The sequence below is a fragment of the Tursiops truncatus genome, chromosome 9, assembly GCF_011762595.2.
Source record: "Tursiops truncatus isolate mTurTru1 chromosome 9, mTurTru1.mat.Y, whole genome shotgun sequence".
NCBI classification, from domain to species: Eukaryota; Metazoa; Chordata; class Mammalia; order Artiodactyla; family Delphinidae; genus Tursiops; species Tursiops truncatus.
The window spans coordinates 44,160,227-44,173,761 of NC_047042.1; the positions used below are offsets into that span (position 1 = coordinate 44,160,227).

At 35.4% G+C, this 13,535-nt stretch overlaps 1 protein-coding gene across 2 annotated transcripts in view; it reads right to left on the minus strand.

Moving 5' to 3' along the window:
* Positions 1–13,535, minus strand: part of GLCCI1 (glucocorticoid induced 1) — a 120,140-nt gene that overhangs the window by 28,392 nt on the left and 78,213 nt on the right. The window contains exon 4 of one of the 2 annotated variants that reach the window (XM_033863047.2): positions 1,235–1,348. In XM_033863047.2, the coding sequence (XP_033718938.1) occupies positions 1,235–1,348 (114 nt within the window). Of the gene's footprint in view, positions 1–1,234; positions 1,352–13,535 lie in introns of both variants that reach the window. The other variant, XM_033863046.2, reaches the window with a different exon arrangement.

Here is a 13,535-nt window from a genome sequence, read left to right on the forward strand (position 1 = left end):
CTGTTTATCCATTCACCAGTTCATGGATATTTGTTGGCTTCCATTTTTTGACTCTTATAGATACTGCTGCCATGAACAATGATATACAAGTCACTGTCTGGACATATGTTTTTATTTCTTGTGGACAGATACCAAAGAGTGGAATTCCTGGGCTATATGGTCAGTGTATGTTTAATTTCTTAAGAAAATGCCAAACTTCTTTCCAAAGTAGCTGTACCATTTTGTGTTGCCACCAGCAATGTGTGGCTGTTCTGGTTGCCTCACATCCTTATCAACACTTGGTATTGTCAATATCTTCCATTTTAGCCATCCTATCATTAGTTTTTTAATAGTTTAGTAAATTCACTTTGATCTTCTAAATATACAATATCGTATGCACAGTGATAACATTTCTTACTGCTCTGTCTAGAACCTCTTAACTACTAGCAAATAACATCAATAATTACAGACATCTATGACTTCACTTTTATTTTAACAGAAATACTTCCAGTATTTTATTGTTAGGATCTAACTACATTTGCAGTTAGTCCCATTAGGAAGTGTCCTATTTTAGGATAAGTTTTTATCACATATGGATACTGAGTTTTTATCAAGTGTTATTATGTTATTCAGCATCTACTTTGACTTTCTGATGCAATGAACTAACCTAATACATTTCCTAATGTTGAATTATCCTTACATTTGTGAAACAACCCCTAATTAGATTTTTTTGATATACTACTTGGGTTTCTCCTGCTATACTGACTATATTTTATTTACTAAAATTTACATTAATATTTGTAAGTAAATTTGGCCTAGAATAGCATTACCCGAAGTTTGTTCCATGGGGATGTGAGTACATGTTTGGGGTGGGGGTGGGAGGACAAAAAAACGAATTCTCAATTTCTTCCTAAGTCAGATAGGGGTAAAATATATCAAGAGACACAGAGAGAGATGGGTTAAGGTACTATTAGGAAGATTAAATAAGATAATGCCCAGAGTTGCTTAGTAAGTGAATGAGCTAGGATATCAGCCCAGGCCAGTAACAGTCATCCTTGTGACCGCTACACTCTGTTATGTCTGTTATTAAAAGATTACACATATGGCTAAAACAAAAACTTCTTAAAACAAACATTGTAATGTAACAGAGCTAGAGATTTACATTAATTTTTTTTTAATCCTAAAATGATGGGTTCTCCTTTATAACGAACCCTTTAAAAGGAATTATTCCAATCTGGACAAGAAGTTAGCCTACCTGAGTGTGATTGATTGCTATATGGTTGCCATGGAGAGGTGACTGACGATCCTTCTCTTTACTGTGCCGACTGCTCTGCTTACTACGTTGTAGTTGCTGCCTCAGTTTGGCAATCTGCTTTGGGGAGAAGGGATGAGAAGCAAGAAGAGAACAGAAGTGAATACCAAGCTTTAAGTATTTATTTCTTTAATTTTAGATGTTAAAAAATAAAATTTTTATCAAAGATTTCAAGAAGAGACTATTTCACTACAGTGATTTATTCTCCAAGTTTTAATAATTAAAACTATTGAAAATAAGAAATAAATATATGCTACAAATGCTTCACTTATACGATTTAAATATTGTTGGTAAATACATAGACTAAATTTCCCCAGATTATTTCATATTTTACCTTTGTAACACCAGAAACATCTTCCCCTTTAAACACTTTTTCTAAGATGAAAAACTAGTATTTCACATGCCTATTGATTAAAGTCAAACCCAATCTCTTAATATAGGGACCTCATTAAGTTTTTAAGTTCCCATTTTATATAAACAAAATGGATCTGGTAGACCAATTACTAAACACTTTAAAATTGTAAATCCCATGGTGTAAATCGTATGGCATTTAGCATTAGTTACTTGTTAGTATTTAATATCTTACTATTATATTACTCTTAGTCACAAAATCTTTATTTTCCAGCTTTACTGAAACATAAATGACATATAACATTGTGTAAGTTTAAGGTGTACAATTTTTTTAAAAAATAAATTTATTTATTTATTTTTGGCTGCACTGGGTCTTCATTGCTGCAGATGGGCTTTCTCTAGCTGCAGCGAGCGGGGGCTACTCTTCATTGCAGTGCGCGCAGGCTTTCATTGCAGTGTCTTCCCTTGTTGCCGTGCATGGGCTCTAGGGTGCACAGGCTTCAGTAGTTGTGGCATGTGGGCTCAGTAGTTGTGGCTCACGGGCTCTAGAGCGCAGGCTCAGTAGTTGTGGTGCATGGGCTTAGTTGCTCTGCTGCATGTGGGATCTTCACAGACCAGGGATTGAACCTGTGTCCCCTGCACTGGCAGGCGGATTCTTAACCACTGCACTACCGGGTAAGTCCCTGTACAACATGTTGATTTGATGCTATTATATATTGCAAAATGACACCACTGTAGCATAAGTTAATACCTCCATCCCATTACATAATTACCATTTCTCTTTGGGGGTGAGAACATTTGAGATTTACTCTCTTAGCAACTTTCAAGTATATATAATACAGTATTATTAACTATAATCAAAATTCTGTACATTAGATCCCCTGAACTTACTCATCTTATAATTGAAAGTATGTACCCTTTGACCACTCCCCTTTACCCTCCAGTCTAGCAACCACCACTCTACGCTCAGTTTCTATGAGTTTAGTTTTTCTTAGATCCCACAAACAAGTAATACCATACAGTATTTGTCTTTCTTTGTCTGACTTATTTCACTTAGCATAATGCCCTCAAGGTTCATCAATGTTGTTTACAAATGGCAGGATTTCCTTCTTTCTCACTGATGAATGTATGTACCACATCTTTATCCACTTCTCCATTGACAGATACTTGGCTACAGTGACACAACTTTTTTCAAAACAAATATAACTTAGGAGTGTATTCTCCTAAATGGAACTGTAAAACTCCCAGACTTAAGGCTTAAGAGAAAAGTCATTTCTACAATATGGCTTGGAGTTCATTAAACTATTAACATATTTTAGGTGCTATATGATCTTCTTAAACTGTTCTAGACCTGAAGTAAAATATACCTGAGCATTTTCAACGGGAATCATTAGCAATTTGGCGGAAGTTACTTAATATTGGTATTACTTTCCTTGTAGAAAAGATGACATTAATCAATTAATAGTTACTCCTTGAACACATACAGTGAGGTCAGTTTTATGTTACCTACTAGGCAAAGTGCAAATACAAAGTAAAGTGTGTAAAATATATTGATTTCCTCAAAGAGATGTTTAGCAAAATGCTTACTTGGAATAACCATGGCAATGAAAAGCAAAATAGTTGCTATTAAAGCCTGTTAATGGTCAAGGGGAAATGTATATAGGTTGCTGGAGAAACTTACAAACAGAAGAGAAGCAGCATGGAAGAAAATAAAGCACCTAAAAGAGTAATCTATACCCTTTATTTAAAATAAGATCCTCTAATTTTTTGAAACTCTTTGTAGCTTATGGACATCCCATACAATTTCCTTGCAAAGATATATAAATAAGATTATCTATGTTAATATTTGTGTTCCTTGCTCTCTGTTGAAATGACATCGTTTTCTTCTAGAGAACATTAATTTTCATGAGAAAAGGAATCAAAATTAGGTAATCATTATAAATCAAGAGAGATTATACTCTATGATAAAAATAAATAGAATTTCAAATTGTACAAGTTATTTAATTAGGATAGGGGTATAAAATTAAGTGTTTTCTGAATATTAATGATGTTTCAGTGGTTTTTCAAAACTGGCAAGAGCTTGTAGAGAAGAGCCCATAATGCTTACAGATTAATCAAAGCAATTTGTACTTTTTAATTTTTAAAAATAATCTTTAAAAATAAACAAACAAAAATAATCTGAAAATTGATCAATCCTAATCACTCTTTTTAAAGGCCTTTGAGATATCATATTAAGCCGGAAAAGTTTTTGTTCTAAATAGCTTTACCAAACCCCTGAAAACAAAAAGCATACATAATGGTACACACCTTACTTTGCTTGGAATATCAGCTTAAACTATGCAACCTTATAGTTTCCACACAATACTGTTTATCTTTTTTTTTTTTTTTTTTTTTTTTTGCGGTACGCAGGCCTCGCACTGTTGTGGCCTCTCCCGTTGCGGAGCACAGGCTCCCGACGCGCAGGCTCAGCGGCCATGGCTCACGGGTCCAGCCGCTCCGCGGCATGTCGGATCTTCCCAGACCGGGGCATGAACCCGTGTCCCCTGCATCGGCAGGCGGACTCTCAACCACTGCGCCACCAGGGAAGCCCTAATACTGTTTATCTTTGGATTATAACATAGTTCTGCTTTTGTTTACAACTTAGAAGAGATCAGAGTAAAAAGGAAGCCCATCTTAATATATATACTCAAAACATTACAACTCTTACTCAAGAACCATGTAAAATGAAAATAAGATATAGGGCTTCCGAAGCCATCTCTTCTCCCTAAGTTCAGTACCAGTAGACAGTAGACACACAAAGGCATCTCTGGGAGGAAGGGGCAGAGGGAGTTGTAATTTCCACCCTACACTCACACACCCCTCCCATCTCATCCGTAGTTCCAAACCTCTGCCTAAGACAACCTCTCTAATCAATCCCATGTTCCAATGCATCACACAAAGCTCTTGGTCCTCACTTCGGTGGGCCTACCCACCCTAGTTACTACAATGAAATGCCCATACAACCTTCCTTTACAAAGGGAACCCAAAGTTATACTGACTGGATTTCTTAAACTATAGATGAATCTTACTTGTGTTTCTAAATATCCATTAGCAATGCTGTGGCCTTAAGGAAAAAATTAAGAATGGACTTTGAGGGTATTATACTAAGTGAAATAAGTCAGACAAAGAAAGGCAAATACTGTATGATCTCACTCATATATGGAATCTGAAAAAATAAAACCAAAACCAACTCACAGAACCAGAGAACAGGGTCTGGTGGGGGGCAGAAAATGGGTGAGAGTGGTTAAAAGGGTACAAGCGTCTGGTTATAAGATGAGTAAGTTCTGGGGATGTAATGTAAAGCATAGTGACTCTAGATAATAATACTCTATAGTATATTTGACAGTTGCTATGAAAATAGATCTTAAAAGTTCTCCACATACACAAAAATTATAAAAATGTTGAGGTGATGGATGTGTTAACTAACCTTCTCGTGGTAATAACTTTGCAATATATACATATATCAAATCATTATGTTGTATATACCTTAAACTTATATGATGCTATATGTCAATTATATCTCAATGAAGCTTAAAGAAAAAAAATTAAGAGGGAAGGAGATAGGAGCATTCTCTAAACATGAAAGGGGTCCTAGGCACGTGAGCTCCAAAGTTTGAAAAAGTTAGGGACTAAGTAAGCCTGGGTCATAAAGAAGAAATAATATTGTAGAGAGAAGAATTAGCACAAATACAAAGCAATGACTAAAATATTTGTGGAATTAGATGAAGAAAAATCAGAGACTGGCCCCACTGAAAAGCTAAGAACTAGGAACACATTTCACTGTAAACTTTTGGAAACGTGATAACATCACCCTTGTTTATTTGCTATTTTTGTCCTGTTAGTTTCCCCCACTATTGTTAACATTTAAAAACAGGAAAAAAGGGCTTCCCTGGTAGGCCAGTGGTTAAGAATCTGCCTGCCAATGCAGGGGACATGGGTTCGAGCCCTGGTCCAGGAAGACCCCACATGCTGTGGAGCAACTAAGCCCGTGCACCACAAGTACTAAGCCTGTGCTCTAGAGCCCACGAACCACAACAACTGAAGCCCGTGTGCCGCAACTGCTGAAGCCCGCGCCTAGAGCCCATGCTCCGCAATGAGAAGCCACCGCAATGAGAAGCCCGCGCACCGCAACGAAGAGTAGCCGCTGCTCGTCACAACTAGAGAAAGCCCACGCGCAGCAACAAAGACCCAACGCAGCCAAAAATAAATAAATAATTAATTTAAAATAATAATAAAAATAAAAACAGAAAAAAACTAAACTCTGAGCCTCAAAAGACTGGTTGAGTACTTTTGCCTCAGGTAGTGAAAGGGAGGGAGGGTAATATTTCTCAGAATGAATTCTATAGTAGGCCAAGGAACTGAGACATCTTAAACAGACTAAGTGGCTGCAGTAGGAAGGGAAGCAGAATCCTGGGGCTTTTGAAAGAGGAAAATAAAAAGTGAGAAGAGAGCTTGATTAACGCCAGGAATGGCACTTTGTCACATGCATTTATATGAATTCTCTCATTCATTTCTCAATAAAAACATATGAGATAGGTACTATTATTATCCCCACTTTATAGGTGAGGAAACTGAGAGGTAGGAAGGTTAGCTTGTTGAAAGCCACACAGTTAAGTGGTGAAACATGTATATGAACTTAGGAAGTGGAATTCCAGAGTCTGCTCTCTTAATCACTATTCTGTATTGCCTAAAGGATCAAGTTAATAACTCATAAGGAGATAAAGAAATCTTACAAAAAGTGAAGACAGACATACAAATGGGAATAATACACAAATGACAGTAGTTGAACTGTTAAGAAAAAAGGCCCCCAAACAATTACTAAAGATATTAACCCAACAAATTTTTCTGAAAATCTAGTTTCAGAGGTTATGAATCTCAAGCTGTTATTTCTCTTTTATATGAAAAAAAGAGAATATGTGACAAACTTTAGTGCTTGTAAAGATCAATGTCTCAAAAGAAAGGTTCTGCAATCTAAAAACAAATTTTACATATTATATCCTTTGACAGTGTTCAAAGGAATTTAAAATGCAACACATTACCTACTCTAATACTAAAAATAAAAATTTAAAACTTCTTTTTGTTTAATATAAATATGAATAATTCATGTTGTTTTCCTGTTTTTCTAATGAAACCCTAATGAAATAAATGCTGTTTATTCAGCCCTCTGATATCCAAATGCACAAACATAGGCATATGTATGCACAAACGTGCATATATAAAGAACACAGATATGTAAGCACATACACATGCACGGGGAGTTGTCACCTGCATGCACATCACCTTTACACATGCCCACGGACAGACATGCTTGCCCACATGCAGACTCACACAAGCCCCCACCCCCAGTAACAAAGAGAGAGATTTACACAGATCCATTCTCACAAATATAGCTAGCTTTGGGACAATTGTTATACACATAAAATAGTTTTTAATATAGACATGTATTTACCAATAAGGCATATTTGTCAACAGAGGAATGATGACAACAATATCGGACTAACATTTAAAGAACACTTGGTCCATAAACCCACTAGATTCCACAGATATATTGTAACTGTTTTACAGATGAGGAAACACTTTGAAAAATAAAGTACCTTTCCCAAGGTAACACAGCTAATAAATGGCAGGTCCAGTCCTTTAGCCTTTAGTTCGTAACCCCTTTCTATTACCTACAGGGCTGCTGAAAATAATACTGTGTTAATGTTCGCAAATAACTACCAGTCACTATGTATTGGCTCATAATCTCAACCACTTCGCCAAGTAACTTCCTTTCTTAATACTGTAGATATTGCAAGATGTGAAACTGCAATAAAGGTGAACATAAATTTGATGAAGCAATTAACTGACTACATACTAACTTAATGATATATTTCTTTTTTGATAAGCAGTTTAATAACCTTAAATATTGTTCATATTGGATCCAGTTTTAAACAATGAAAATATTATAAAACATCTTTACAATTCAGTTTAATATGGACTCAGAAGTTATTGGATAAATATTTGTATTTTTAAAAGACTTTACCACATAATTAAATAAAAATTCTTCAGACTGTTGTTTTTTAGGTCCAGAGAAAATATTATTGCAATTTTCCCCTAGTATAGTATGATAAAACAATTTTTTTTCATTAGGGCAGAATGTATACTTTTACTAAAACTATAAGGAAACTTTTATTTTTCTTAAAAAAGGAAGACCACAACAATATTTTTTAATCACTATTTGATCAGAAGCAAGAAACTTCCCTAATCATTTCACTTAGAGAAAAACTATCCCACTAATAAGAAGAGGGCTTATTGGTGAGATAAAGAAGCAATCCATGATTCTTCCTTTTATCCACTGAAGGACTTAAGAATAGTAAACTCACCTTTTGCAACTTATCTTTATCAAAATCAGAAATAGTATAAAGTCAAAACAACAATACAGTAATATCACTTATATTCTCTCTGGGAACATCACCCTCTGGGATAAAGAGTAGTTTATACTTAACTGCTTACTATGAAAACAGTGGATTCTCCAAGTTCTGTTTCTCTCCTATAATGTGATCTACTTACTATATGTATAGGCATCCATTTAGGCCCTCCCCATCACCCCCACTGGACTTGGGGTTCAGGGGAACTAATGCAAACTCGATAGTCTTGATACCTGCTGTGCAGTGAATAATAAAGTCCATTGTTTCTAAACCACGAGCCTCATGACTTCTGCCAGCATCCATGAAATAGTAAAAAGCTAACTTATTAGGTTATAAGTAGGAAAAAATCAAATCCAAGATGTGGAGGGTATACTTCCTCTTTTGCCTCAAATGAAGAGAAAGGAGTTTTAATGGAACAACTTGGAAGGACTGACTGTTCCTCACAGATAAGAAGACCGGATGGACTGGAATCTGACTCCACCCCAGATACTGAAAACGTTGAGCTAGGATGATGGAGATTTACTCTTGCTTTAGAATCAGCCTAAATTCCCAGATATTAACCAGATTTTTTTAATGTGCAAGCTTCCCAGTAACCATTCGGGAAATTTGAAAGTGAGAGTCATAGGAGGGTTGTCTTAGGTCCTACTTAAGAGGACCACCTAAAAGGGTAAACTGAGCTCAGCAGCTGAGAAACTGAATGTTATTTCTAGAATTCTAGAGGCTAAGGAGAGAGTAAGATAGAAGTGTAGGTAAGAGATGTGCAGCAACAAGGGATGTCCAAAGAACCCATGAAATTACTCTACAAAAGAAGGTCAGTTTTAAAAATCTGTCAAGCCCAGCTAATTGACAGGTATCTGATAACAGTACCAGTCAAGTAGGAACATTTCTATTCCCCTTACCTCTCCCTCTCTCCCCCAAGCTCCAACTCCAGAGGGGTCAGAAATCGTAGCTGTGGAGTTAGGAAAGAGGTAAGCAAGAAAGACAAAAGGAGCCTCCGGGATCCCTTCACCCATGAAGTCATTCACCTGCAGTAGGCCCTAGCTAGAAGAGGAGTAGCTGCAACCATGAAATAAGTAGGAAGCTTTAACTGTTACGAGAGACTGGAAAGCAGGTTCACTTGAAGGAATCATAGGTGTGTAAGAGCTTCTGGTTTTGCACCATACACAAGAGATGAACTTCTCTCAATGAATAAGGATAGTGGGAGTTAATATAAAGTCCTTTTGTGATTATCCCTTAAAGTCTTAGTTGATTTTCCTAATATGTAATTAAGCTCTTTAAAAAGTAGATTGTATCTACTCTTTCTTTTGAAATTCTAGATGCTTTTACACAATATTGAGCATATAGTCTTATGCTTTGCTGCTATTCCATGAACAAATGCAGTGCCACTACAGGCTGACAATGTATCCTAAAATATATATTTAAAATGTACCTGTCTTCTCTTTTACCTCTATTAAATGTATACAAATCAAGTACCATAAAAACAGAAATAGAGTCAGATGTAGAAAACAAACTTACGGTTACCAGGGGAGAAAGCAGTGGCAGGGGGGAAGGGTGGAGGGAGAGATAAATTGGGAGATTGAGATTGACATATACACTATACTATATAAAATAGATAAATACTCTGTAATGACTTATGGGAAAAGAATCTGAAAAAGAGTGAATATATGCATATGTATAACTAATTCACTTTGCTGTGCAGCAGAAACTAACACAACATTGTAAAATCAAGTATACTCCAATAAAAATTAAAAATAAAAGCACCATCAACAATAAAAAAGTGATAAGTACTAATTAAATCCTTATCATTTGCTTAGCAGACTTCTTAAACTGTAGATATGCTTTATAAATTAATTTTAAATTGTGTTATGTAAACAGGGAACCACATATCTAACCAATGGAAAAGTACACTTAAACATTTGTTTGGTTTGTAAAATCTAAATAAAGGTTGGGTTAACATCCCTCCAGTAAACATAATTCAAAGGAGGAAAAGTAATCTTTTCATAAAAGAAAATGATGTCTCACTTGAATTCATTTCCTTAACATGGACACAACCCATAACCTCACTGTACACTGGTATCAGTTAGTTTCTGACAAATGTGTTGATAATCGGTTTCCCATTTTTTTGTAGGTAATCTTTTTTCTAATTGCAAGAATGAGTAAGTGTGTGTGTGTGTGTGTGTGTGTGTGTGTGTGTGTGTCCTTGACCTACAACTCAGTTTACCTAGGGTGGAAATTTTTTCTTTGTCCTGTTTAAAATCCTTCGTGGAACTGATGGGCTTTTTCAATATGAAGACACATCACTCTCCAAATCTAGCATATTTTCAACCTTTAAGAAGTATCTCTTCCCTGATGCCTACTATTCTTACCTTCTGGAACTCCTTACTCAGTCTATTTTCCTGTTTCTTAACTCCTCTTTCATATTTTCAACCTCTATCTTTTAAAAAATTATTTTTAATTTTTTAAATTGAAGTACAGTTGATTTATAATGTGTTAGTTTCTGGTATACAGCAAAGTGATTCAGTTATATATCTGTATATTCTTTTCCATTATGGTTTATTACAGGATATCGAATATAGTTCCCTGTGCTATACAGTAGGTCCTTGTTGCTTATCTACTTTATATATAATAGTTTGTAACTGCTAAGCCCAAACACCTAGTTTATCTTCCCCTGCTCTCTTTCCCCTTTGGTAACCATAAGTTTGTTTTCTATGTCTGTGAGTCTGTTTCTGTTTTGTAAATAAGTTCATCTGTATCATATTTTAGATGCCACATATAAGTGATATCATATGATATTTGTCTTTGTCTGACTTACTTCACTTAGTATGATATCCCTAGGTCCATCCATGTTGCTGTAAATGGCATTATTTCATTCTTTTTTATGATTGAGTAGTATTCCATTGTATATATGTATACAACATCTTTATCCACTAATCTATCGATGGACATTTAGGTTGCTTCCATGTTTTGGCTATCGTAAATAGTGCTGCCATGAACACTGGGGTGCGTGTATCTTTTCGCATTAGTTTTCTCTGGATATATGCCCAGGAGTGGGATTACTGGATCATATGGTAATTCTATTTTTAGTTTTTAAGGAACCTCCATACTGTTTTCCATAGTGGCTGCACCAATTTACTATCCCACCAACAGTGCAGGAGGGTTCCCTTTTCTCCACACCCTCTCCAGCATTTATTGTTTGTAGACTTTTTAATGCTGGCCATTCTGTCAACCTCTATCTTTTTATTCTATATTCTAGATGATTTGTTCATCCAGACTTTCTCAGTTGAGACTTTTGATTCACTAATTCTCTCTTCTGCTGTGTCAATTTAAGCCATCAAAGAGTTTAATTTCACCAACTTTTATTATATTTAAGACTTATAAAGGATCCTTTCTCTTTCTGCCTGTTCTTATTTACTTCTGTTCTCATTGTGAGCTACTGTTTCATTTGAAATTCTTAAACATTCTTATTTCTAAATTCTTTTTCGGGATTGTGTTCTTATTCTTATTTTCTCAGTTATGACTCTATTTAATGTATCTGCTGTCTCTTATGGCAATAGATTTCCTGACATACCCTAAAATACTTACTTGGAAGTTCTCTGTATGTGGGAGTTTTATATTTTGTGAACTCTTTACTGCCATATTGTTTCATGGTTCCTCAGACTAGTGCTTCAGAGTTGCATAGCTTCAGAGCAAAAGTCTTAAATCAGGAAGATTGGGGCTTTGCTCCCACATGGGTAGAGCTCTATTCCAGACACCACATCCACACACAACATATTTGGTTACTATTTCCATTTTTGTATAGAGGCTTGTCTGACCCACAAGAACACCAACAGTGTCAGGTGGAGTTTTTACAGGTCTAGTTTTACTGCCTGGAAACATGGTCCCAGTTCCCTGCTTTATGCAGACAGCCCAGTTCCAATCTCCCATTTGCAAGATATATTTGACTCTCTTAAAATGTGTAGTCTCTTAAATTTGGCTTAACTCACAGAAACCTGGCCAACACGATCCAGATTTCTGTGAGTCAGATAACATCAACATCCACTCATCACTAAGGATTTCCCTTCTATTCATGGTCTGCAGGGGTTTTCCTTGTCTTAAATGTAGCTAAAATATATTTACTTATGTATTTCTTTGAAAAATTTTCACACTGTAGTCTTAAAAGCTTGGAACAAAGTGGAAGCAGACTATTCAGGTGCTCTCACTGACATTTAAATCAGAAATCCAGATGCAAACTCTCTGAGGGGGACAGCATGTATGTGACTCAGGAAGAATGGATGTGATACAGCTGAATTTGATGCCGAGACAAGGAAGCAGGTCAAAAGTTGTTTGTTAAAAAAAAACACTGAACTTTAGTAGCATATAACTGAAAAGAAATTACTATTTCAATAATAGTTTTGGCTTTCATAATTTCCTCAGATTCCAATTCTGTCATCTTTTATAACTATTCTTATTTTTACTTTTAGTCTTTACCCATGTACTCATTTTTCCAGCCTCAGTTATATATCATTTAAAATTTAATATCTACCATGGACATAACATGGAAAACCTACTAGTCTTTTATGTTTATTCCTTTTTTTTCATCTTTATTGAAATGTAATTTACATTCCCTTAACTTCATCCATTGTAAGGGTAAAATTCAATAAGTTGTAATCACTTTGTAGTGTTGTACAAAATAATCAAAATTCAGTTTTAGGATTTTTTCATCACCCCCAAAATTTGCTTTGAGTCTATTTGTAGCCAATCACCCCTACCCCCACCCCATTCCAGCCACATGCAACCACTAATGGGCTTTTTTTCCCTCTATAGATTTGCCTTTTCTGGCATTTCAATATAAATGAAACCATACAATATGTAATCTTATTCATCTGGCTTCTTTCACTTAGCAGGAATTGGCAAGCTACAGTCTGCAAGCCAAATCTAGCAGGCCACATGTTTTTGTAAATAAAATTTATTGGAACATAACCATGTCCACTCCATATTGTCTATGGTTGCTTTCACACTACAATAGTGGAGTTGAGTAGTTGCAACAGAGGCTCTGTGGCCCACAAACCATAAAGTATTTACTATCTGGCTTTTTAGAGAAAAAAATTTGCTGACCCTTGACTTAGTAAAATGTTTTTGAAGTTCATTCCCATTGTAGCATGTATCAGTATTCAGTACAGTGTTCCTTTTCATTGCTGAACAGTATGCTATTGCATGAACACATGACATTTTGTTTATCCATTTACCAAACAGTGGATATTTCAATATTTTTTAGTTTTTAGCTATTATGAATAATTCTGCTATAAATGTTTGTGTAAATGTTTCAATGTAAACATGTGTTTTCATTTTTCTTATACAGAGTCCTAGGAATAGAATTTCTAGGTTATATGCAAAGTTTCTGATTAACTTTTAAAGAAACTGTTAAACTGTTTTCCAAAGTTGGCTGTATCATTTTATATTCCCAACAA